Source organism: Megalopta genalis, chromosome 10 (genome assembly GCF_051020955.1).
Source record: "Megalopta genalis isolate 19385.01 chromosome 10, iyMegGena1_principal, whole genome shotgun sequence".
In the NCBI taxonomy this organism is placed as follows: domain Eukaryota; kingdom Metazoa; phylum Arthropoda; class Insecta; order Hymenoptera; family Halictidae; genus Megalopta; species Megalopta genalis.
The window spans coordinates 9,976,049-10,003,526 of NC_135022.1; the positions used below are offsets into that span (position 1 = coordinate 9,976,049).

A 27,478-nucleotide genomic window follows, 5' to 3' on the forward strand; every position below is an offset into this window, starting at 1 on the left:
TATTTCGAGGATCGTTGGGGCAACGGTGTAAAAACAGTTTGCGGTTTAACGTTTGAATATTTAATCAACGATCGATTACAAAATGTACAGAGACGCATTATGGTGGATTCGCGTGAAATAAGATAACGATAACTTGCGAAGGAATAATGATAGTTGGTACGGTCGGAGGAAAACGGAGCGATTTTGTCCTTTTTTCCTAGAAATTGTTTGCGATATGTACAATTTACGCGAACGCTGCGTAAAACCCGTGTCTGTGAACGGTAACGGTAGAAAAGAAAAAAAAAAAAGAGGAAAGGTGCACAGATTACGTTTTGCGCGGCTTTGTTTTTCTCTTGTTGATGCTCATTATCTGCTCGACAATGATGTCGTCCGCTCTGGGATCGATAGGAACAGCTTGTATAGTGGTTCGCGAGCTGACGCTTGGTTTCGAGCGCCTCTCGATAGACGAGCTCAGCCACGTCCAAATTTTCTCGCGGTTCAAGAACGCGAACGCGACTAACATTATAAACGGCAACACGATCACGGATGTTTGGCTCATCTCATTCTGGTCGATCTTCCGTTCCGCGTTGAACGTCAGCTTTACGTGCTTGAACGACGAGTTCGCTTCGAAATAGAAGGGGAGAGTGCGATACTTGTGCATCGTCTCGGATAGCGACGATTCGAGCTGCACGAAGTACTTTCTGCCATCCGCCTGCAACGGCGGCAGGTGCACCAGAAACCCGGCGTTGTAATTGCTGCCGATCTTGTTAAGTTGCTGAGTCTCTAGTTTGCCGGTGTGAATCGGCGAGTCGGGCATATCCTCTCTGCACAGCTTGACCTTCAGCGTGCGATAATGCTCCGGCTGTGCGGATACAACGTGCACGGAGACGTCGGTGCGCGATATCGGATGGAACGCGATCAGACGAAGACCATGAATGTCCTCCGAAATCTGCACCAGTATAGATTCAGGGCTGGTGCGTTGGATGTGCGCGTTGGCCTCCGCGCTCGGCTTCAGTCGGAACACATATGTGCACTGCGGAACAAAATAAATTGAAATCCTTAAAGAATCTATCCCGAAGAATCGAGAAAAATTGCTTACCCTTGGTTGAAGGCCTCTAATACGGAAATTTCCGTTCTCCTCGGTGGTCGCTTCTTCTTGGAGATTGCTGCAATCGGCCTGTCCCTGTACCTCCATTAATAGACCAGCTTCTGGCTTTCCGTTTAGCGATGTTACGGATCCGTAAGCGCTGAACGCGACTCGTTTCCCGTATAACTCTACCTTGACGGTCGCGCCTTCCATCACCTTGATCATCTTCGACGGCGGATCGAAACGGTACTCCTTCATCATTGGTCGGAGGTAGTATTCTCCCGGCGATAAAGAGTTAAAAACTAAACGTCCGTCCTCGCCCGTCACGCTGTTCTTTCGGTAACTTTGGCCGCCGGATAGGGAGAGTAGAACACCCTGCGGAGCAAAGCAACGATACACTGCTGATAGTTTGTTTCTTACGTTAACAAGACTATTAATGATATAGTCTCTGGACGCACCTGTAGCGACACGTTGTCGGCTTGATCGGATACTTGAACGATTATTTCGGCCAGTTTGTGTGCCAAAAAATCACCGTTGGAATCCGGTCCTGTGATCACGTATCCATCTTTCTCCGCGGTGACGCTGATCGAAAGAAAGACGGTGATCAATTAAAATCAACTATTAAGAATGAGTGTCTTTTACCTGTAGTCTATCTTCCTATCCAGCGGACCGACAACGTATGCTCCATCGTTTCGTGTGACTAGCGTATGGATCGGTGAAGTTTTGTCGTTTCCGAATATTTGGACGGTGACACCCTCCAATGGAGGATTGATCTTGCCTGCAATGATCTAAGAGACACGCGTGTACACACGCTTTAGAGGATCTTTCTGACGATGGTCAAAGAGTTGCAGGAATTACCAGCTCACCTTTCCCATCTCGCCGATGAACGAGGCAACATCATTTTGGCAATCGTTCACGGCCAACACCTTCAGCGACGGAGGACTGAACAGAAGAATATCCGACAACGGTGTTATCGTATAGACGTTATCGGTCTTTGCTTTGAATTCGAACTCGTACTTGTAGAAATTTCCCTCTTTCACGGGTTTCAAGGGACCCAATCTGCGAAACGACAATTTACAGTTAGATTCCATCGACAAGACTGTGCATCTTGCGAGCGCGTATGCTTACGTAACGACGTCGCCGAGAGTTTTGATATTGACTTTGACAGGGTTCAACGAGGAAGCGCTCTGAATGCTTCCTTTGTGGCTGTGTTCGGACGAGTGCAACAAAATAGGTGAAAGACTGTTGGTGTCCCACGCGTAGAACGGCTGTTCATACACGTGACAACCTTTCGGCGCAAACGAGTACATGCCAGGCTTTGATACGCAATGCTTTGTACTCCCTTTGTTCAAAGCTAACGTCAGTTTCGTTGTATCGCCGGGTTCCGAGTATACCACTGTCGTATCGTGAGAAGAAATAAAAGAAACGGAGAACCCAGTCTGTATGAAAGTCGGCACTTCCGCGCGTTCCGAGGTAACGGAGATTCTGTAGCTAGGATTCTCCCAGCAGAACACATCGTTGTCGATGAGCAGCTCGTAATGGCCGGGTAATACGTCCGTGAACTTGTACTGACCATCTGTCGAACGAAAAACGACTTCGCAGGCAAAAAGAAAGTAGCATCGAACGGATCAAACGCGTATTGCTGCGATAACAAGAGCACGCACAAACTCTGTATCACTTTTACCGTACTTTCTTTGCGTATATTTTGTATGCCTAATCCAATTGCTACGCGATTTTGTTATCGCAGAAACCGTTTGGAAAAGTTAGGCTGCGCTAAACCATAAATGTATGGCGCATAAAGGATATAAAGTAATTACCCTTTGCTTGTATAGTTTTTATGGTGATCCCATCGAGCACCTTTAAGGTAACGGAGGCTTGACTACAGTCAGTCCCCGGCAAACATTTCACCGTGCCCGACAACGTGGCTTTCAGCTGCAAAAAGTTTACATCGTTCACTGGTCGAGACGATACGTCGATTGTCTGCTGCAGCGGGAAGAATCTGAAAGTTTTGTGATAAGCTGGAAGATTGAGGGAAAGATACCCGGAGAACGATCTACACGACTTACTGCAAGCCTTTGTCTCTCTCTTCCGGAGTGACTACGACGCTCAATAGATATCGGTCGGGTGCGAGATAAATGCAGAACTCTCCGGTTTTTGGATCCGTTTCGATTTCTTTGGTGAATGTGTTGGCAGTGTTCTGTGCGGAAACCTTTCGATGATGCAACGTTTCTTTGGCCGATAGAGTTACCTTTCCGCACACTTTGTAAGCCGATGGTGACAGAACTGGGAGTTCCGAGGAGCTCGGAGAAATCTTGACCAATCTCTCGATGAAAAGTACATTATCTAAACAGGATTAAGAAACGGTCAGATAATGGCAGAATATCATAACAAGACGCGATCAATAATATACGCATACCGGCTTCGGCTTTCAGCGAATACTGTCCGGCTTTCATATTGTCTAACACGTATTTTCCGGCTGCGTCCGTCACAGCGACCTCCTTTTGTGACAAAAATATTTTTGTGCCCGGCAGCGGATCACCATCGATCGCAATGCGAACGAATCCGCTTACTGTAAAACCGGTTACTTTAAAGCCTGGCCGTAACGCAACGCTATTGTGATTTACTTTGAACGACAGTTCAGCTGGTTGAACGTCGAATTTCGTTTGACCGCCGGCGTAATACGGGACCAGTTTGTAGTCTCCGGGTGACACGCTTGGAAACACAAATTTGCCGGTTTTATCCGAAACAACATGGCAAATAGGTTTCCTTGACCGAAGTTCTTTATTTATGGCTGTGGTGGCGCAATTTTTTGCTACGCCATTCTATACAATCGAGAAAAGCGATCAAGATTAATCGGTAGAACAATTGCTAATCGTGAGCAGATAACGATGATGAACCGGTACTTACTCCGATGAGTAAAAAGGTCACACCACTGACTGGTTCTTCTTCGCTGGTGACGCGACCGCTTACATCGTACCCAAAAACCACCAAGCTACCGTCCGCGAGTTCAGTATTGCCCTCTCGTACCGTTACTCTGACGGTATCCTTTTCTATGACCCATCTAAAAGAATGAAAGAGAAATGTATAAGAGAGTTTGAATGTATTCAAGAGCGTTAACACTCACGTTGGATGGGAAGCAACTAGAACATATTTTCCAGGCTGTATTGGCGTGAAATAAAACGTTCCCCCTTCTGCAGTGAATGTAGTTTCTGCTGGAACTTGCTCGCTTCCTTCTTTGTACAGTGCAATGTTTACACCTTTTGGTCCTGAATCTGATCCTAACGCTATAACCTAAACAAAGTTTTTATATGAGATGAACGTATAATTTTGAGGTCGTATCTTTTAGATAAGACATAGTTTAAGTTTTCAATTTACTCTGCCAGCAATGCCGAATCCTTTGAAGGTAAAATTTATATCTTTTCCCAGGCTACAAGCATCAGTTGTTCCATCCACATTCAACAAAACCTCCATAGGTTCGAAACTCCATCCTCTGGGCGGGTCTACCTAATATTTTTGTTCATACAATGAGTATAAGTTGAACAAATTCTTACCAAATGATCAATTATTAACAGTGTTTCTGTCAGGGTTTTCCATTACCTTCAGTATGTATTCCCCTTTATCATACAAAGGAAGAAAATAGTATCCATTGTTTGGAGCACATTCTGTAGCATCTTTAAGGCTTCCAGCTTTAGTGTATCTAATTCAAAGGAGAAGTTTGTGTCAATATTTTCATGATCGAAGACGTTTCAAGGAAGCACGTGAGTCGTAAACGAGTCGACTTGCTACGGATTCAATGGTAGGTGTCAGTACTTACAGTTTTACCTGAACTTTTGCGAAATCGATATTAGCGTGACTTTTTAAAAATCCTCCGCATCCTAGAATATCTTGGGCGTCGGAAAACACTATCGATACACATGCGTAAAATAAATAAAACACAATCATTCGTTTCATCTTCGTCTTTTCGGGTTAACGTCCATGTACTTCCATGCCTATCAAAAAATGATGATCCGCTGAATTATCGCTACACCACACGGACGCTATGTAGGTGAGTGGTCTCCTCGCGCCCTCTACCTAAAGTCACAGTCGACCGTCGATAATATGGCTAACAGTTTGAGCGTTTTGTCATTACTCCAATTGGGCGCTGCACGGACCTCGAACGGGTCTTCACTTTCTCGCCAAAAGGGGCGCTATCGTCGCCCGCATGTGCAGAGTGCATGATCGCTGAAGAATATTAATTATAGTATAATTACTGCAAGAAAAGGCAAGCCAAGGGCATAAAACTGTTCAGCAATATCTGCAGTGTCGATCGCTTCTGAACAAGATAAATGGCGACGGTATTATCTTGTTTGTGCATTCAAATACTGTATCACCACGTATGTCTTACAGACTGATATAGGTCTAAAGAGTTAGTAAAAAAAAACTTTTGTATCACTTATCACTTTTATGTTACCAATGGGTTCCTCAACTGGTTATTATGAAGCGATAATAATAATAATAATTGAAATAATAATAAATTGTAGGTGAACAGAAGGAAACGAGAATGATAAATGCAACAAACGTTTCCAACGACGTAATATAATTTATTCGTAATCATATAAAAAAGGACCATTTAAATTCGTAAATGGCTTGGTAGACAGAAAATTTGCAACAATAATTTCGCGCCTCCGCCAAATTCGCTCCAAATTGCCGGCGATCGTACCCATTATTACTTGCCCGTAACGATTGATCAACCAGGTGACTAGCATTTGTTTCTCGGCAGGGAGGAAAAGCTGAAGTGCGTTCTCGACAACCCGGATTCGACGACGGTCCGGCGATAGTACGATTCAACGAGCCAGCAAAGACTTTGGAGGAAGCGCGTCGCGCATAGCCCCTGGCTACAGATTCCATTTTTTCCTTCGTTTGCTCGTCACTTTTGCTCCTCTTTTCCCCCATGCTCCGCGCCTTCGGAATGTCTCGATTACAACAGTTGATCGACTAAAACAATAGAAACCGCGATAACCGTGATTCGCGATCACATGGAATAATAAAAAACGTAGATGTTCGTTCGATCGAAAACTAAATCTGTACATACACGCATCGAGTATAAAAAGTTTGCGAACGAATTCACCTTGAGCCGCGGCGTCGCGCCACCGTGAAGACGGAAGGAAGGCGTTTCCCGCGCGTTATGGCGTTACGGTGTTACAACATATAACGTTACGGCGCGTTACGTTATACGCACGTGCACGCGAAGCAAATGCATACGCTGCCCGTATGTATCATCTAAAAATTGGCCGAAGACGTTGCGATCACAGTTTCCAACGAAACGCGTTTAATAAATCACAAGGGACGACTCGGAGAAAACGATATCACGAAAACATTATAATCGGTAATCGGCTACCTAGCGTTTTTACTAATCGTCGCTATCGCTATCATTCTCTAATACTTCCGTTACTACGGCCTCTAACATCTAACACAAATAAATATCGTGTGTGCGTATTACTATTTGCTGTTTTCCGAAAGAGCTATTAACGTATAAATCGCGTGAGAACGTCACGCGAGAATAATCGGGGAACGTGGAATTCTAACGAGACAACAACAGTCGGCAATTCTATCAGTCTATTCTCGCGATCGTAGAGCGTCGCCGCCGCGATCGTGCGCACACCTTTGAAGTCTTCCTCGCGCGAGATATGCGAGATGCGATATGCGATGATACGCGAGATCGATCGCTCTTTCTCTCCTTTGTCGGCTGTGTCGTCGAATCTCTCTAGAAGAAATTCGAGGGGAATAATATCCTAACGAGGGTCCTCTAATTTTTAGCTAATGCGCGAACCTTCGCTTCTCAGCGTCGGTTCAACTAAACGGTCCTACCGTGCTATCGTGCTAAGACTAAGACTTTTATCTTTGGTATACTAACGGGGAAACGATCGTTCCGCCGGCAGAACCGACTACAACGATTCGCCTTTTAGTCCGCTGCTCGAGCTTCACCGTTCCGGAAGTACGGATTTCGCGTAGAAATAGGAACATCGCGAATTGCGAGTAAGATGCGCGTGCGAACCGTCGTGACGTGGACGCGGCACCCACCGTTTTGCCCTCCGTGAAAAATATTTGCGGTTCGTGGTTCGCGCGCGGTTCGCCGATTTCGACGAGCCGCTCGCCTAAATTCGACGCACGGGGACACCGGGGGGGACCGCGGGATCTCGCAACACACGCTCGAACAGTTCCTGCGCGTCGAACATATAACACGCGAGAGAACAATGCCCAGAAAATATGCAACGTTCTTCAATTTTGATTCTCTTACTGTGTATAGACGCGGACAGAAAAATATAATATCGTATATCGATCGCCTCCTATAAGGGGATTTTCTTGTGAGATCGCTTCGCGCGAGAATCGTTTCCGGCGCTCGGCCGGAATTTCGAATTTCGATACGACTTTGGTAGAAACGTGCACGCGCGATATGTAGCGAGTGTGGAAGAGGAGCGGGCGCGGTTCGCGGACGCGTTTGAACAGGCGGCCGCAGTTTCTCTCGTTGGCGCGCGATGACACCAAGGATAATCCCTCTAGCGCTCGGTTCACGGCATCTGGTCGGACATCACCGGTTCCAAACAAGTCTGTTTCAGCGTCGCCGACTGGTCCTCCAGGCTTCGTTTCAAGCCCTCTATCGTGTGCATCAGCATCTGCCTACGGAGCTGCGACATCTGCTGCTGAAGAATCTGCGAATCCTGAGCGTCCACGGCGACCAATCGTTCTCGTCGTAGCTGGGCGACCTTCTCCTTCAACGATCTTCTGGAGTCGTCTACGGTATGGGCACATTAATTCCGATACAGGATCGAGCGTGTAAATTCGCGTTAGAGCGACTATTGCAGTATGGACTATAGTATATACTATAGTATATGTATACTACAATATACTATATTATATATAGTATATATATAGTATATACTATAGTATATATATACTACGATAGTATATATATATAGTATATACTATAGTATATATATACTACAATATATTATACTACGATAGTATATACTATAGTATATATTAGTATAGTATATACTATATATAATATAGCATATTATAGTATATTATATAGTATATATATATAGTATATTATAGTATATTATAGTATAGTATATATTATAGTATATACTATTGTAGTATAGTATTCGAACACTAGTGTACCTTTGACTTTCTACGTCATATATTTAAATAAATGTACATTGGTTTTTACTTTCTTACGTGTTTTTTTCTTTCTTTTTTTAGCTTTTACTTACCAGTGTCGTCGGTCGCGGTGTCTCCGTCCGAGTTTCGAAGAGCTACGTGTTCCCCCAAGGTTTTCTGTATCCGGCCGTACGTGGTGCTCCCCGCGTACACTTTCCTCTTGACTGGCTCGCTTTGCGGACAGTAGAACGAACCTTCTTTCGTGGGGCCCATGTCGACCGACCTAGCGGAACGAATAAAACGCGCCTGTTTACACGAGCAGCGGACCGATATAATACGACGTAGGAATTGTCCTACATTTTATTAGCTTTCTACAATTTATTAAAATTCGACGCGACCAAGGTGCTAACCTGAAGGTCATCAGGGTCGGCCTCCTTCTAATGTCGCACCTGTCCTCGGAGTCCGAGGAACTCGACAGAATGAATTCCTCTTTGGCCGACAGCCTTGTCGGATGGGCGTCGGTTCCGTTCGTTCCGTCCCTCCGCGGGAAGACCGCGCGAGGCCGATTCTGCGGACGAGCCTCGGGCTGAACGGTCGTCGACGGAGGCGGTTCCGAGTCCGACGACGGGACTCGTCGGAAACCGTTGCAGGCGAGCGGCGGAGCTCGCGGCAGCTCGTTGCCCTCCACCGGCTGCGAGCGCCGTCGCGCTTCCGCTTCCGTTTCTGCATCCGCTTCCGATTCCGGCCGGCGATCCGATTCCGCGTCCGACTCGCGCCGGCTCGATCGGAACGTGGCTTTGCCGGGCGAGTGCAACGGCGGCGTTCTTCTCGTCGCGATCGGAGAGTCGCCGACGAAGTACTTGATCGGCGGCGCGGCCTCTTGCCTGTAACGGAGCTCGCTGGCGGTCGGGCCGTTTCGCTCGACGAATCGGCGAACAGGGGAGCAAGGCTGCGCGAACTGTCTCTTGGGGCTGGTGTGCTCGAGATCCCGGATGCTGCCGCTCTGCAGCTCCGGCTGGGAGTTCCTGCTCTTGGAGAGGGCCAGCTCGATGTTCAGCTCGGTGTTCTTGATCAGCTCGACGCGCTTGTTCGCCAGGCCGTTGTGGAACTTTCTCGTGGGCGACGGGACGACGGGCAGCCCGCCGTTCTGGCTCTTCTGCATCGTCACCAGGATGTTCTCCGCCTCGAGGATAAGCTCGCGGTACTTTTTGTCCGCCTCCTTGTCCGCCTCGATCAAAGCGATCTCGGAGGCGAACGCGGTCATGTAGGCGCTGCCCGCCGATCCGATTCTTCGGCCGACCACGTTTCCGTTCACGTAGCTCACCTTTGGGGAAACACAGGGATAACGTCGCAATGAGAAGAGTGCTTCCGGCTAGTGTCGGGACCGGTGCCGCATCGATACCTATCGGTACCAGTTGCGATACTGAATTCTGTCGACGACGTACTGTAACTCTGATTAATAGTCGGACACCTTCTAAAATAGATAAATTACTTTAATAATGTAATATATAATAATATATATAATTATATATATATTATATATTATATTAATTATTATAGTATATTATTATTATTATTTTTTTAATTATAATAATTATTATATTATTATTATATATTATATTACTATTAATATATATAATTATATAATAATATAATAACTTTTTTGGAATTGAACTAAACGATTTGAATTTCTTTCAGATGATAGAGGGACCAGTCTACTAGACCATAACTACAGCGTCTTTTTTTTTAATTTTGCTATTGCCTAGAATGACAAAAGAAAGTACTTTGTTACAATTTTCCTATTATGCTCTTGGAACGGCAAAACAAAATAAAAACTCTCGTCATTTATCTGTTTCATCCGAGCCTGTAACGAAAATTTAAAAAATGCGTTTCGTATACTTCGGTAACTTGTATCCATTGAAATCGGTTGACCTTGGTATGAGCTGCAAACAACTGAAGATCGCAACGATCGTAGCCTTTTCTTCGATTTTTGGAACTTTCGATCAACATGTCTGAGAAATCTGCAGTTTTTTCAATCTTTTAACGCTTGTAATTTTGCGTCAACCGATTTTTATGAAATTTTCAACACGCGCATAACTTACCGACATCTATGAAACGCATTTTTTTTTAAACTTTCGCGACAGAATCAGATAGAACTGTTTAAAAAACGAGAGTTTTTTTTCGTTTTGTTTCGTCGATCCAAGTAGCAGTAAAATTGTGACAAATTAGTTCAGTCATTATCTAGTATACTAGATCATCCATCGTCTAAAAAAGAAATTCAATTCGTTCGGTCCAGTTTTAAACAAGTTATCGCGCTTCAAAAGGTGTCCGAACATTAATGTGTGTAACCATAGATATCAAACAGTATCGATACTTCTTCAATAGGTACTCTTAAAAATCGATGCCCGACCGATACTTTCACGGGAATATCGATGGCTGAATGATACTTCTACAAGAATACCGGTGTCGCGGTACGCTCTCTCAGTACTACTTTTATGAAGTGCCAATTTACAGAAAACGAAAGTATTAATACTAATACAATTCACAAGAAAATAGGAATCGATAAAATCTGATGTTTACATAATTTTACTCGACAAGCATTTAAAATGAATTGAATGTTTTGTAAACATAATAACTCGTAAGTACTTTGTTTAGTCTTTACTGTTTTTATTAGTGAATATTGTTATTATTATTATTATTAGTAAATATTACATTCTCAAGATATTTCTTGCAGACGTGTTGGCCCTTCTGTTGTTCCCAATGTAATAACAATTTATTTTATAAATATTATATAATATATTATATTATTTATTATATATTTTATATATATATATTATTTATATATATTTATATTATACATAATTATATAATATGTAATAATATAATAATTATATAATATATAATAATATAATAATTATATAAATATATAATTATATTAATTGCCGAAAATTGAGCAATTAAGTAAAAATGTAAGTAACCCCCCGGGTCAAAATTGACACAGCCACCGCCTTGCGAGGGTCAAGTACTTCGGGCATCGAACTGACTAAACATCATCAATAATATCAGTATCAATTCCATCACTACTTCCGGCAGATTCGAAGCAAGATCAGAGAGTCATCGATCGCGTGCAAGAGCAAAGAACGAACAAACGAGCGAACAAGACTAGAGAAGTAAAAGCCGCGGAAGCGCGCGCTTACCGAATTCGAGCGCCTCTTGACTACGTCGAGATCGACGCCGACGTCGACACCGGTGCCGATCCCAGTGCCAACGTCGACGCTGCTAGGATGAACGGAGGCCCTCTCCGTGGCGTTTAGCCTGATCGGCGACAGGTTCTTGTTGAGGTCGTGCTTCTTGCGCCGCAGACATATGGGGGTGCCGCCGACGCTCCTGCTGCCCTGCTGATTGAAGCCCGAGTTCTTCAGCAGCATCCTCTCGAGCAGTGCGCGGTTCAGATTCGCCGTTTCGTCGTCGCATCTGTCCGCCGTGGCCGACTTCCGCCGCTGCGAGGCCCGCTTCTTGCGTTTCTCGCTCTGCTGTTTCTCTTCGGTCTTCTTGCCGTGGCCACGGCTCGCTGACGGCCTCTTCGCGGACACGTTCTTCGCGCTGGCCATTCTGCGAACAGACAGGCATCGCCCGCCGGATATTTCGTTAACCTTTTAGGCACGACGCGCCACTATAGTGGCTTGCGCGGATGTCATTTCTCTGGACGACGCGTCACTATAGTGGCTTGCTCTAGTAGCACACTCGCTCATCGTTCGAACCAAATAATCGTCTTTATATGCATTGTTTCACACTTCTTTTGTCTTCGCATCGATTTACAACAGTCTACAGGGTGTCCCAAAAATGTCTCGCAATCCTGAAATGGCGGGTTCCTCGGATCATTCGAAGCAACTTCTTCCTTTACAAAAATGTTCTCCGACGCACCGTTAACGAGTTATCAACGAAAAACAGTGACCAATAAGAATCGAGTACGGCTGACGCGAGGCGGCCCAGTCGACCAGCGCGCGAAGCCCGGTTCCGCTCATAGGCTCGATCGCCTCGCGCCAGCCGAGCTCGCCTCTCATTGGTCACTGTTTTTCGTTGATAACTCGTTAACGGTGCCTCGGAGAACATTTTTGTAAAGGAAAAAGCTGCTTCGAATGGCCCGAGGAACCCGCCACTTTCGGATTGCGAGACATTTTTGGGACACTCTGTTTATATAGTATCAGACTCTGTACAGTACACATCAGACTCTGCTGTCCAGAGAAATAGCCTCGCGCAGAATTCAGCCGTACCTAAAAGGTTAAAGCATGCCGCGCCTAAGATTGGCTTCGAACGCGACTTAGCGGTACAGTAAATTCCCTCGAATTGTCACCTCGGCTTGTTAATAAGAATAGACAATTTCGGAGGAGAGAATACGATTATTCGAACCTCGCGGCTCGTTTTTATAATTGTTGACAATCGGTCGAGTCGTAAGTAATTTCCGTTTCTTTATCAGACACTTATCTTGTTTCCTTTTTATTTATTTATTTATCTTGTTTTCTTTATTCATTCTTGTTTGTTTTTCATTCTTGTGACATTCATTTTTATCTATTTAGAAAAAGGAAAAACTCTCTCTCTCTCTCTCTCTCTCTCTCTCTCTCGCGTTTGACCCAGTTACTCACCGAGTGGGTGGATAGAAACAATAGATTCGACCTACAGTAGCGGATATATATTTAAGACCACTTGAAAAACGGTATAACTTCTTTAAAACTGGACTAAATGACTTGAATTTCTTTTAGATGATAGAGGGGCCAGTCTGTTAGACAATGACTCTAATACAGTTCTTTAATTTAACGATTACTTGGAATGACAAAAAAATTAAAAAAAAAACTCATGTTTCTCATCTTTATTATCCTAAGTCTGTAACGAAAATTTGAAATTGAATATAATATAATATTTTATTTTAACTTAAAAAATGCATTTTATAGATCTTGGTAAGTTATTTGCATACTAAAAATTTAATATAATTTAATATAATTTAAATGTAATAATATAATTTAATATAATTTAAATGTAATAATATAATTTAATATAATTTAAATGTAATAATATAATTTAATATAGTATAATGTTTTATTTTAAATTAAAAAAATGCATTTTATAGATCTTGCTAAGTAATTTGCATACTAAAAATTTCATCGAAACCGGTTAATGCAAAGTCATATTACAAGCGTTAAAAGATTTAACAAAAACTGCAGATTTCTCTCACTTATTGGTCGAAAGTGTTAAAATACGGAACAAAGTTGTGATTTTTGCGATCTTGCGTTTTTCAGTATGCATGTAACTTACCGAGACCTACAAAATGCCGTTTTTACATCTCCGTTATAGAGTCGGATCAAAAAAAGAAATTGAAAAACATGAGTTTTTTTTAAACTTTCTTCTCATTCCAAGTAATAGCCAAATCGAAAAAAAGTACTGGAGTCATTGTCTGGCAAACTGGCCCCTGTATCATCTGAAAAAATTCAAGTCAATTCGGTCTGGTCTTAAAAAAATTTATACCATTTTCCTAGCGATCACAAACACATATATGTCCGCTAACTGCAGCTGCGTCGGACGTTATTTACGACTCGACCTGACATATAATAAAAACGAGACTCGAACAATCGTATCTCCGCTTCCGAAATTGTCGCATCTTTTGTTTGCAAGCTGACCGACAATTTCAGAGAATGTTCAGAGTATTACCTCTGTAGAACGGCGTTCGCGTCCTCCTTGGTCCTCCGTTTCGTCAACGATTCCCGCAGCTTGTCGCTTCGCCTGGCCAGCTCGCTGGTGAACGCGAAATAGGTGCAGTGGCCCGTGTTCGGGAACCGGCCGGAACAGTCGAGATTGTCGAGGTCGAGGAACGAGCCGTTGTCGATGTAATCGAACTCGGTGTTGTCCAGCGGGTCGTTGTCCTCGGCGCCGATGCGAGCGGCGTCGACGTCGGACAGCGAGTCGATGCAGTCCTCGCAATCGGTCGGGTCGCTGTCGGACAGAATGTCCGTCTCCTTTTCGTACACGTAGCTCTCGTCGAACTTGCCCATCATCTCGTTCAAGGTGATGTCGTCCTCGGAGGACCTGGCGCTCCGCGTCACCGACGACGTCGACGAGCCGTTGCAGTTTCGATTCCCGTGTCCGTGGCCGTGTCCGTGGCCGTGGCCCTTGCCGATCGTATTCACGATTTCGTTTTCTAGCCCGTTGCCGTTGCAGTCGCTGCTGCCGCTGCAACCGCTGTTGCTGCGGCAGTTCCCGTTGCTGCTGCCACCGCCGCCGCCGCCGTCGCCGCTGCTGCTCGTGCTGCTGCTGCTGCTGCTGTTGCTACGCCGTTGCATCGACAGAGCCATTTTCGATCGAATCTCCAGGCCAGATGCGATCCTCCAGTTTTGGTTTATGCTGCGCGGGGAAACTGGATTAGGCTAGACGTCCCAATTTCCGTGTCCCCGGATCAACCTCTTGCGGCATCATTTTCTTTACAATTTTCAATGATTGCGACTCGATCGATCGCAAGAGAAATATGCATCGTCGGTACATAGATAAAACTTTTCTCTCTCTATACGTGCTTAAATAAGGGGGGCACAGAAATTGAGCCAGGCGTGGAAACTGGGACGTCCGCTCAAGCTTCGGCGCGAAGAAGCCAAAGGAAAACGCGACCGAGCGCGAGACGGTCGCTCGCGTTTTCCTCGGACAAGGACGATCGCCGGTGAGTTTAGCGTAGAAACGAAACGAAATCTTAGACGAGACCTGGAGGAACGCGGGAGGAAGCGAATGTAAATTAACCCTTAGCACTCCGAACCATTCTGGACGTTGGCTACTCAGCGCCACTTTTCGGCAGAAACCGGCATTTACAGACCCTCGTATTATTTAGTATGCTTTTGGAACTAACTAACTTATTATAATGATATTGGACTTATATGAATTTGGCTGAAATCGAGAAATTGGCAAAGAGATCAATATTTTATTTTTTATAATTTTGTTATCGTTTGTTTTATAATTTTGTTTCGTTGTTGTAATCGCTATGTATGCGAACTCTTTCTCTCGTCGCCTCGTTGCTTGGACGATATCGCTATCGCTGCTATCGAAACGATAGACCAACTGTAGAAGAAAACCTTCCACAGTTAGTCTTTCTAACATATCTGTATAAACGTCTATCCGGAGCTCGTCTTCGCTACTACTTGTGTCACGAGACTCATTCGTGTTCGAACGTTTTGCCATTGTTCCAATAAAAAATACGAATAAATACATAGGTTGAAAATTTCTAATCGTTATTACTAACTCGCAAGATGATATTTACCAAAAAAACTTTTACCAAACAATTTATTTACCAAGAGAAGAATCACTTTTTCGATTTTCTCACTCGTCAGATCTATCTGTACCGCTCGACGCTTCGAACCAGACCGAGTTCAGCTTTGAAAATCTTTTCCTCCAGATTTTATGATTATAAATCTCGCTGTACAGTGCGTGCTATGTTCGCATACCGATCTTTCTTCTACAAACTTGCCTTATCGCTCTTTTCAAATGGCGCCTTCGAAGTGCTCGAACCGTCGCGAGCACGCCTCTCGCGTTCTCGTCAAAACCCGCTGACATTTCTTGCATATATCTTAGTAATTTTACTATATTTCGATTCGATTTCTTGTGCCGTTCCAAGAGAAAACTTCAGGGAAACATGCATGTCTGAAAAAGTTGCGCTGAAATAACTCGATTCCCCGTAATCGCTAATAAACTTGAATGTCCCACGAGAGGGGACATCCGAGCGATATGCTAGAATTACGATGTCCCACGAGAGGGTACAGCGGAGTGCAAAGGGTTAAAGGTCCTGAGGAGCGGTACTAACGGGCTTCTTCCGGCGCTGAGGCTCTCCTGTTTCAGCTCCCGTTTGGCTCGGGCCTCCCGCGCGCAGTTCACGTTCACGTCGCTCGCGCTCCCGGAGGATTCGGTGAGCTTGAGGGCCGAGCCGCTGCTCGCGTCGTCCAGATTCAGCCGGGACTTGAAGCCGGCGTTGCTGGAGCCGGACGAGTTGGCCGAGAGCCAAGGGTTCGTGCGGATGCGGGAGCGTTCCCGGGGCGACTGGACCGAGGGCGAGACCACCAGCGGCGGCGGGATCGAGGACGGCACGGCCAAGTTGCTTTTCGTCGAGTCGCCGGAGAACGACTCGGTTCGCCGATGGTACCTGTCCTGTTGCGCGCGTGCTCGTTGCGACTGCTCCTCCCTAGACTCTTCGCTAATCTGTTCGTTCGAGAAATCGTGTTTTCTCCATTGTAAATACTGTGCACTCTTCTATCAATATTTCTCAATCGCTCGCTACGCTCTTTCGAACAGAATTTAAGGGGGTGGGGAGAGACTCGCGCGAAGCGTGTGGCTATAAGCGAGCCGATATGTGGCAATTTTTTTATAACGTGAGACCTTGACGAAATTTATCGCCACTCGGCGCACAGGTATCCTTTGATATATCAAGATATAAAATGTTTCTTTTTCGTCGCCTACGATACTACGAAGTTAAAAAAATAACCTAGTTTCGTTTAAAAATATAAACGGTGACCTTGTCTTTTTTAAAATCGAAAATCAGTTTGTTTCTAAATTTAAATAATTGCAATTTCTTGTCGCGGTTAAATACTAATCAACTTCGATAGGAAGCATCTTTTCATCGGACCATCGGCAGGCGCGGAAGAATCGCGGGGACTGACTCGGGACTCACCCCGTATATTCGACAAATACTCGATAAATATTCAACATTCGCGGAAGGGAAGTTACACATCGTAGACGATCTCGCGATCGTAGCAAAAAGCGGAAGCGCTTTGATCGAGGAGCGCGACCGCGATGCTTGCCTTGCTCGAAGCGTTGTTGGTCCCTCGGCCGTCCCTCGATCGGTTCTCGTTCCTGGTCATGCTCGCGAGGCAAGCCGCCGCCTCGAGGATTCCATGTCTGGCGAGGAGCGCGGGCCCTGGGCCGGGAGCAGGGCTGGCCCCTGGGCCGAGAACGGGGCCGGGCCTAACGCCGGGGCCGGAACCCGGGCCCGGACCTGGCGCCCCTCCGCTCGGAAGCTCTCCCACTCGCGGGCCCGAGGATTTATTCGGTCTGCCGTTGTTCCCGGTGCTCTGAAAGTAGTGCGTACCGGTCCTGATGTTGATGTAATATTCCGGCGGGAAGCTGGTTCCGGGCGAAGTGCCGTCCGTCGAGTATCCGGTGCTGTAGGCGCTCTCCGGGGAGGAGAGATTCACGCTGCCGGTGCCGGCGGACGTGCCGGAAGAGGCCGAAGCGGTCGCGTAGCTTCCGCCTCCGTGCAATCGAATCCCGTCCACGGCTTTCTCCGGCGACTCCGCCGGATGTACCTGCAATTTTCAGTAATGCTTTCGGTAATGCTATCTTCGCGGGCGGCGTCGCCGACACGATTTTCGAGTCAGCTACACCGAGAGAGGGCTAAAGGTCATCGAGGAGACGAGCATCATCGTCTTCGTCGTCGTCGTCGTCGTCGTCGTCGTCGTCGTGTCGTCTAATTGGATGCGAGGGAAACGAACGTGCCGCTCGACCGAAGAACGAGACGAGGAGAACTCGTCTTCCCATTCTCCCATCTCGGTCGCGACGAGACCAGACGAGACGAGACGACCGAAAGAATGTAGATGGCCAGAGGTGGGCGGCTACCCGAGATTTCGGGTTAAAATCGGGCCCGGGTGTTTCCCTTCGATTTCGGGTCAGGATCCGAGAAACTTTCGGGTACCCGGAAAGTTCGGATGCTCGAGTTTGAAATAGAGAATTTTTAAGTACCCGAAATCGAGTTTAACGGTAAACCTACCAAGCAGTAATGCTAACTGGCATGTACTGCTTCGCGAAAGTGAGAAGACCGAATTTATTTAGAATTTGCGAAGTTTTTATTATAAAACTTGCTCCGATAATATAACTTGTTCAAGCGTAAATAATTATTATTATATTATATATATATTATATATTATATTATATTATATTATTATATTATATTTTATATTATATTATATTATATTATATTATATTATTATATTATATATTATATTATATTATATATATTATATTATATTATATTATTATATTATATATTATATTATATTATATTATTATATTATATTATAAAATTAATTAATAATCAATAATATAACTTGTAAGCGTTTTCCACGAAAGTGTCTCGGAACTTTGCAGAATTGCAGAATAAGAAAGCGGTCACTTCGACCGCGGTAGATTTAGTGTTAAAGCGAATTAAGGAGGTTTATACAGGGTGTCCCGAAAGTTATTCGCAATCGGGAAACGAGAGGTTCCCGAGGACATTTGAAGCAACTTTTTCCTTAGCAAAAATGCAATCCGCGACTTTGTTTAGGAGTTATTAACAAAAAACACGGACCAATGAGAGACGAGCTCGGCTGGCGCAGGGCAGCCGAGCTCATTGGCTCAGCAGCGTCGCGCTACCCGATCCCGTCTATTATTCGTCACTGTGTTTTCGTTAATAACACGTAAACGAAGCCGCGGATTGCATTTACGCTAAGGAAAAAGTTGCTTCGAACGACCTCGAGAACCCGTCATTTGCTGATTGCGAGTGATTTCTGGGACCTGAATCGATTTTAAGCCGAAACCTCGGGTAACCGCCCACCTCTAGCATACACAGTGCGACAAATAAGTTTCGAGACTCGGAGCATATCTCAGTAACTAACAGCGTCGTCTATGTTTTTATACCGACGTTTGAAAGCTGTGACATTCCTCTTTCCGGTAGTATCAATTTTGGTTCAATCGGTCCAGAAATAGCAAAGATATAATATTGGGTTGGCAACTAAGTAATTGCCGATTTCAGTTATAGAAGTCTCTCACTCCCATTTTTATGATATCCATAAATGTTATACTATAAAATTATTATTATTATTATTATTATTATGTTATTTTGTATTATCCGTGAATGTTGGCAACTGGACAAGGAAAAGTGGGCAGAAGGTCATCGAACAAAATGGAAAATACATTACAAATTAAACTACGTTCCAAGTAAAAAAAAATTTGTTATTTCATTGAACAAATCGGCAATTACTTAGTTGCCAACCCAATAGTTCTTCCCAAACAACTTTCTTGTCGATGTTGAAATATGACCAAAAATCTTTGCGTGTCGATCATTCCAAAGAAGCCGCCAGAAATGTTCCAAACTTCCTGAAATCAATTGTTACGGCTGACGAAACATGGTGCTTTCGGGACGAGCCAGAAACCGAACGTTAAAGTCGCGGAATGGAAGTCGAAAGATTCGCCGAAAGCCAAAAAAAAAAACACGAAAAGTTCCAACAAAAATCAAAGACAATGCTCGTTACATTCTTCGATAGCAAAGGAATTATCCACAGGGAATTCGTTCCAGCTGACGAAACAATTACTGGCGCATATTATCTGGAAGTGTTGAAGCGTTTGATGGCCAGAATCCGTCGTATTCGACCCGAATATCGGGATCCAGAGACCCGGTGTCTGTTGCACGATAATGCACCGAGTCGCACCTCGCTCATTGTTCGTCGATTTTTGGCACGAAATCAAGTCTGTGTGTCGAATCATCCACCGTATTTGCCCGATTCGGTCGCGTGTGACTTCTCTCAAATCCCAAAATGGAAATTGAACTTGAAAGGATGTTTTTTTAATGACATTTCGACCATCGAAATAACTAAAACACGAGCGCCAGAGACAATTCCACAAAATGAGCTAAAACACGCATTTCAATCGTTGTTGAATCGCTGTAACAAGTGTATTGAAACTGGAGGAGGATATTTTTAATAAAGGAATCGAAAAAAATATTCATTCATCTTGTTTCAATGATGGCCTCGGCCAGTCTCGAAACTTAATTGTCGCACTGTGTACAGTAATGTCTCCCTAATTGACGCTCAAATTGTGCACCAAAATGGACAATTTGGGAAGAGGAGACACGATAATTCGAGTCTTGTGGTTAGTTTTTATACTTGTTGATAATCCGTAACTATAAATACGAGCTGCAAGGCTCGAATAATCGTATCTCCTCTCCCCAAATTGTTCATTTTTGCGTATAATCTGAGCGTCAATTAGGGAGAATTTACTTTACAGTAATGTCTCCCTAATTGACGCTCAAATTGTGCACCAAAAAAAGCGGACAATTTGGGATGAAAAGATACGATTATGCGAGATTTGCGGCTCGTTTTTATACTTGTTGATAATCCGTAACTATAAATACGAGCTGCAAGGCTCGAATAATCATATCGTATTTCCTCTTCCCAAATTATCCATTCTTGTGCACAATTTGAGCGTCAATTAAGGAGACATTACCGCATATTTTAATATATTTATCGTGTACCCGAGGCAGACGATACACGACGAGATAAAGCTAACCGGAATGTCTAAATATGCAAGCCCGATAAAAATATTTTATAATTTATAATAATTATGAATAATATAATAAATTTAATCTTTTACACTTTTAACTAATAAATTATTCTAATATTTTTATACCCGTAAAGCATTTACTAAATAATATTTTTATAAAGTTAACAATTAAGTAAAAATATTTTATAAATCAATTTAAAATAATTACTAATAATATAACATATTTAATTTTTTATGTTTTTAACTGAAATTTTATCCTAATGTTTTCATCTCCATAGAACGTTTACTAAATAATATTTTCTTTTTTAATTAGTGGTTCAATAAAAATATTCTATAATTTATAATAATTATTAATAATATAGTAAATATAATTTTGTATATTTTTAATCAATAATCTATTTTAATCTTTTGCCCCAATAAAGAAATTGATAAGTATTAGTTCTTAAAAAATAATAATTCGATACAAACATTTTATAAATTAATTAAAAAAAAATTATTACTAATATAACAAATTTAATTCTTTACATTTTTTCTCAGAATCTCGTGTACCCGAAAATGTGTGCCTGAAAATCTCGGGTCCCGATCCAATGGGGAAACTCTCGCGGTAGTAATCGAACTGCGGGAGCCAGCCGATCGTGCTCACCTGGTGCAAGCAGGGAGATCTGTTGGCGCTTCGATTTCTCGGGGAGTTGCAGTTCGAGTCGAACCCCTTCTCCCCCTTTTTCCGATCCTTTTTCTTCTTCGATCGCACGATATGCGCCTCCATCCACGTGCGCAGTTTCGTCCCGAACATGTTGCACGCTGTTCAAATCGATGAAACGGCGAGGCGCGAAAAATTCGGAGCAGGTCCGTCGGTGGTTCGCCAATTATCGTTGGCACGCAACGGGCCTCGCGGTTTCGAAGCTCGCGGGCTGCTCGCATCTACGTGGTCCTCGCTTCTCCGTCGGTTAACGTCGCGAATCGTTGCGGCGCCACGTCGTTTCGCGGCGTTCGTCGCCGACGCGAGCCGTCGCAGGATCTGAAACACGCGAGGACGGAACTCGTTAGCACCGTGCGGCGACGGTAGTCGCGCGGAGCTCTCGTCGGCGGATCTCGTCGGCGAATCTCTCGTTGCGACTTCCAACGCCGCGGGGTTGGCACCTCTATTTCCGGGGAGCGAAACACCCGAGGGACTTCCGTCGGTGAAATCAACGCGGCACTCCGCGCCCGACCGCACCCACCCCTTTACAGCCACCGCGTTATAATTTCCGGCTTCTCTTAAATCCAGGGTAGTCGTGTGCGGTTCGGTGTCTCGAGGCGCGTACTCTCTCGCTTCGAAACCGTATTCGAATTTCGGCTGGTCCCGATTGCCGACCGGTTTACCATCCGCAGCGGATTGCGGCGCGGCGCGGCGCGGACCGACCCGGGGCGGAAAGGAAAAGAAAACGTTCGGAACGCTTCCAGAGCTTTCATATTTGATGAAAGGTGAAAAGGCCGCGACGTTTTCGCGCTCTCAACGTCCCGACCCTCGTTTCTGCGCCAGGTTTCTGTCGGCTCTCCCCTCGACCCAGATCTTGTCGGGAGGACGACCGCCGCCGGCGGCCGGCGACCGGCGGCCGGCGACCGGCGGCCAGACGAGATAAACGAAAAACGAGCCTGCTTTTCCCTGGAACGATAACCGAAGCCAAAGGTAAACAGCTCCTCCTGTTGCTGCATAGTTCATGCACGTCGCGGACAAACGGCTCTCGCGTAAGCGTCTCCGAGATACGCGCGGCGAGCTACGCCGGAGGACTTCGAGGAACGCCAAAGACGATCGGCGGTATCGTTCTGCGCCGAGCAACGTCTAACTTTCGATATTCGCTGCATTGTTGGTTAATTTGATGTATTGGGTTGGCAACTAAGTAATTGTCGATTTCACAGTTATAGATGTCTCTCACTCCCATTTTTATGGTATTCGTAAATGTTATATTATAAAATTATTGTTATTATTATTATTATTAGGTCTACCGGAAAGTTCTGTGTTTTCATACATTTAATAATATTTATTGTAGAATATACTTTGCATCGTTACTTATGACTTCTTGCCGGCGCGATGGCAACTTGTAAATGTCATTTTTAAAAAATGATTTATTTTTAGCGGCGAAGAACTCGACCAGTGCTTGGTTGACATCGGCTTCGGTTTTGAATTTCTTTTTCCTGTAAAAAGTTTTGCAAAGAGAGAAACAAGCGACAATCGGAGGGTGCTAGGTCTGGGGAGTACGGTGGATGCGACAGAATTTCCCGGCCTAGCTCTGCGATTTTCTGACGAGTCGACAAAGCAGCATGTGGCCTGGCATTATCGTCGGTAGCCATGTTTTCACGATCGCGTCTCGCTTAATAACGACACGAGACATCTTTGTTTCAGTTTATTTGGGAGAGTATATGCGTGTAAATGCAATGATAAAGAGAGATAGTCGTATATGTCTCGAATCAACATGTGCATATGCGTTGAAACTTGAAGTGACACTGTCGGACAGAACTTTCCGGTAATAATATAATTACCGTATCTATTCATGTATAAAAATTTTCTTTTTATATACATACGTCACTCTCATGGGGATGATTTGTATTAACCCTTTGCACTCGAAGCCAATTTAACAGTAAATCTAAAATAATTTTTCCGATTCCAATTTATATGACAAAGTGCATTTTATGCATACGAAATCGAGTCTCCTGATTTATAGAACAGTTATGCTTTTAATAATATTTATAATCTAAGCTTCGATGATATAAAAGTGATATTAGAACGTGATACAATAATATATATAATAATAATATATAACAATAATATATAATAATAATAACAATAATAATAATAATAACAACAACAACAATAATAATAATAATAATAATAATAATATATAAGACCTAAAATATTATGTTATTTTTTATTATCCGTGAATGTCAGCAACTGGACAAATTGAATGCAGCGGTCAAGGAAAAGCGAGCAGAATTGGTCAATCGAAAAGGTGTCATTTTCCAGCAGGACAATGCTAGGCCGCACACGTCTTTGTCCACTCGGCAAAAATTCATGGATATTGCTTGGGAATTGATGTTACACCCACCATATAGCCCCGATCTCGCGCCATCGGATTACCACTTATTCCGATCCCTGGACAACTCCCTTCGTGGTAAAACTTTTAACGACGATGACGCTGTAAAATCTCGCTTAACTCAGTTTTTGGCCGAAAAGGATCAGACTTTCTACGAGCGTGGAATTTTCAAGTTGTCGGAGAGACGGCAAAAGGACATCGAACAAAATGGAAAATACATTACAGATTAAACTTCGCTCCAAGTAAAAAAGAATTTTTTATTTCATCGAACAAATCGGCAATTAGTTGCCAACCCAATGGATCGGTTCGCTCCTGTATTCTCCGTGTATCCTCCCCGTAGCCCTCTCGCAACAAGATTCCTAAGCGCGACGAGAACGAGACTGGGATATCCCATGCGGCACGCCGACCGGGAACGAGCGAGTACATACGCGCGGTTTTACCTGCTCGAGCCCGACCTCGAGCTAATTCGCTCGCGTTACGGTTCCCGAGGCCGAGTCGTCGGCGTATCGATTATCGCCGTGATCCAAGGTGCTGGAGCAGGGTGCGTGGAGCTTCTCTGCCGAAGGACTGCTCCCGGCTCGAGTATGCAAATGAAACCCGGCAAGCAAACCGGCAAAGAGAAAGAGAACGTGGAAAGAAAAGGGGAAAGGGCAAGGGAGAGGTGTTAGCCGCCACGTGGTTAGGGGTGGTGAAAGGGTTCGATCGAGCACCGCTGACGGTAGCCGCGGCTCGTGGCCCGCGGTGTCGTCGTCATGGCAACCATCCGAGGTCTCGCCCCAGGCGAGCCTGGGATCCACCGGTGGGATCCAACGGTTCGTCGGATCCAACGATCCGGGATCGAAACGCGTCGACGTTGCCGTCGACGTCGACGCGGCCGAACGCGATTTTCACGGTCATCCCGGCTCCGCCGCCGGGATACCCCCGACTCCTATTCCAGCGAACGCAAACCGGGTCCGTCCTCGTTTTGCCGCGTCGCGTGGAACGCAGCCACGGCCGCGTCGACCGTCGAATAAAATTAGAAATCGCGCCCCGGTTCCACGATACCCGGCACCGCGGTCTCCCGATCGCTCTCCGGCCGTTCCATCTCGTTTTTATAGAGATCCGAAATAGCGAATCGATCCCGTCCCGGACACGACGATAAGCCGCAGTTTTGCGGACGTAAATGGTACACCACGCCGATTCCTCGCAGATAAGAATCGATACTGCGCGATCCACGGTTCATATGGTCGTTTTCGGCACGAAGAAAGCGGTCGCGGATTCGGACGCCGTCGGTTCGACGACGACCAGGCGACACGGCCGAAAATAATCGCGTCGACGTTCGCCGCCGATTTCCTTCTGTTGGAGAAATAACGTTTAAATGAAAATGGAACGATACGCTCCTTTAACTTTTGCGCCGTTGAAACTCGTTGATCTCATTTGCATCGGCGCCCTCTATTCATCCCTTTTCCAAAACCTTGGTCTCACATACATATGTATATATACAGGTTGTCCAAAAATGTCTCGCAATCCGGAAATGGCGGGTTCCTCGGATCATTCGAAGCAACTTTTCCCTTTGCAAAAATTTTCTCCGAGGCGCCGTTAACGAGTTATCAACGAAAAACGGTGACCAATGAGAGGCGAGCTCGGCTGGCGCGAGGCGACCCAGCCAATGAGCGGAACCGGGCTTCGCGCGCTGGTTGTCTGGGCCGCCTCGCGTCTGCCGTACTCGATTCTTATTGGTGGCTGTTTTTCGTTGATAGCTCGTTAACGGTGCCTCGGAGAACATTTTTGTAAAAGAAGAAGTTGCTTCGAATGATCCGAGGAACCCGCCATTTCCGGATTGCGAGACATTTTTAGAACATCTTGTATGCATATACATATATATATATGATCTTATTCCTAATACCGTCATCTATCTTATAATTAACACGTCGGTTCTTGCCAGGGCGATCCACCGAAGGAAATGGTCCCGGTTATTTCGGTTCTGGGCAAAACGCGACCGACTAGGGTCGGATTCGCCGTGAAATTTCCATGGATTCGGAAAGGAACGCGACAAACGTCGAGAAAGATGGTCTTCTGGCCGTTGGCCAAGAGAGAACGGTGCCGTCCACGAGCCGACGGGAGAATCTCGGCGACCTCGAACGCGACCCGATAGGGACGCGTTTAGCGGAATCGCGCTCGGTCACGGTCGCCGGGGCTGCTAAAGTTGCTCGCGGATTTCAATGAAACATTAATTGGGAGTCGCCGGGGGAAATGGCAAAAGTTAAAATGCCAGAGCGAGAGAGAGAGCGCGCGAGAGCGAAAGAGAGAGAGAGCGCGAGAGAGAGAGCGAGAGAGTGCGAGAGCGAGAGAGCGCGAGATCGAGAGCGAGAGAGAGAGAGAGAGAGAGAGAGAGAGAGAGAGCGAGAGCGAGAGAGAGAGAGATCGAGAGCGAGAGGGAGAGATCGAGAGCGAGAGAGAGAGAGCGCGAGAGCAAGATCGAAAGAGAGAGAGAGAGAGAGCGAGAGAGAGAAGCAAAAAGCAAAACTCGGCCCTTCCAACGGCCGTCGTCGACGCACCCTCTCGCCGTACCGGCTAATTCGAACGAGAGCAACCCTCGAGGTAGCGCGCGTCGTTGCCGAATCTAATCGAATCCGATGCTCTTCGAAAGGTTTTCGGACGCGGGATGAAAAAAGCCCGCGCCGGGAGCAGGCCGTCGCGACGACTCCGCGAGAAAGGTTGCGACGCGTCCACGAGCGAACCGGCTCGATCGCGATATCGCTCGATCCGACGACGAACGCGAGTAGGCGGCGGGTCGAGTTACGGCGGGCCAATGGGGCAATGGACCGACGTTTGCATTCTTTCGCTCGCCGGCTTTGATTTCCGAGTAAGCACGGCGAGCGTCGTCGACGACCATTCGACGAGCCGGCGAGCGTAATCGCGAGCGCGCGCGCGTCCTTGGGATTTTTCCTCGACCCGTTTCTTATTCGTACGCCAATTCGAGGGGTACGCGAGAAAAGCGTGCCAACGCTCGCGTGAACGAGTCTCTGCGAATCCCCGCTCGTCCCCGCCGCGAACCCCCGGCATCCTTCTTACCGAAGAACGTTCCGTTGGTTCGACGATGACACCGCGGCTGGAGACGGCGAGAGGCCGCACAACCTCGTGCCAGTGTCACGGCCCGTGCGGGCTCGTTCCATCCGACACACGCTGAAAATCTTCGAAATACGATCGGCGCCCGTCGCGACGCTCGCTCGCTTGCTCGCGCGTTCGCGGCGATACATACACCTTCCCCGGCTCGCGTCGACTAGCCTCGCACTTTCGCGTTTCATTTTCCAACCGGTTAAACGGCCCGGCAAGTGTAAATTCGAAAGCTTCTAGGTTATGCAACGATTATGTCCACGGCTCTGTTGGCTCTCTCGGCTCTTTGCTCTCCGCTCTCGGCGCGCGACGATTACCGAGAAGTCGTCGCGCGCGCCTCGCTTTGATCGACACGTTCTCGTCGACGATCGCCGAAACGTAGCGCGCACGCTGCCTGCAGGCTTCGCCGCAGCTCGGGACATTTCCGCGAGAGAAAGAGAGACAGGGGAGCCGAGATCTTACCTTTTTCTCCATCGAACGTCATCCCCCATCGGTTTCGAGCTGTTCTCGCGTCAAATGGAATCCGGCGATCTCGCTCCAGTGTTGTCGCGAACGCGAACCGAACGACCGGACGGGAACAACGCGAACGGGCACCCCTGGAATGCTAGCGCGTACTCGCGTGCTCGTTGACGTTTCTCGCTCTCCCTTTCGCGTCGTGTGCCCAGTGCCGAGTGCCGGCACGCGAGACTCTTCCCGAGCAAAATCGTGGACCGAGCGAACGGAGAAACGCAGCGACCTCACCCGACCGGCTGTTCGACCGAGACTGAGCGCC

At 45.9% G+C, this 27,478-nt stretch overlaps 1 protein-coding gene across 1 annotated transcript; it reads right to left on the reverse strand.

Annotated features, from left to right (window-relative positions):
- Positions 1-37: 37 nt before the first annotated feature.
- On the reverse strand, positions 38-27,478 carry LOC117223312 (uncharacterized). The gene is made up of 23 exons (XM_076524704.1): positions 27,169-27,478; positions 21,183-21,557; positions 17,029-17,532; positions 16,038-16,429; positions 13,910-14,599; positions 11,404-11,818; positions 8,617-9,530; positions 8,320-8,489; positions 7,619-7,838; positions 4,881-5,033; positions 4,664-4,763; positions 4,442-4,570; positions 4,191-4,357; positions 3,974-4,127; positions 3,483-3,888; positions 3,133-3,409; positions 2,884-3,065; positions 2,195-2,660; positions 1,933-2,125; positions 1,709-1,854; positions 1,525-1,648; positions 1,079-1,441; positions 38-1,012 (listed from the first exon to the last, which is right to left on the reverse strand). The coding sequence occupies exons 2-23, from the start codon at positions 21,330-21,332 to the stop codon at positions 305-307; spliced, it is 7,023 nt and encodes a 2,340-aa protein (XP_076380819.1). The 5' UTR covers positions 21,333-21,557; positions 27,169-27,478; the 3' UTR covers positions 38-304.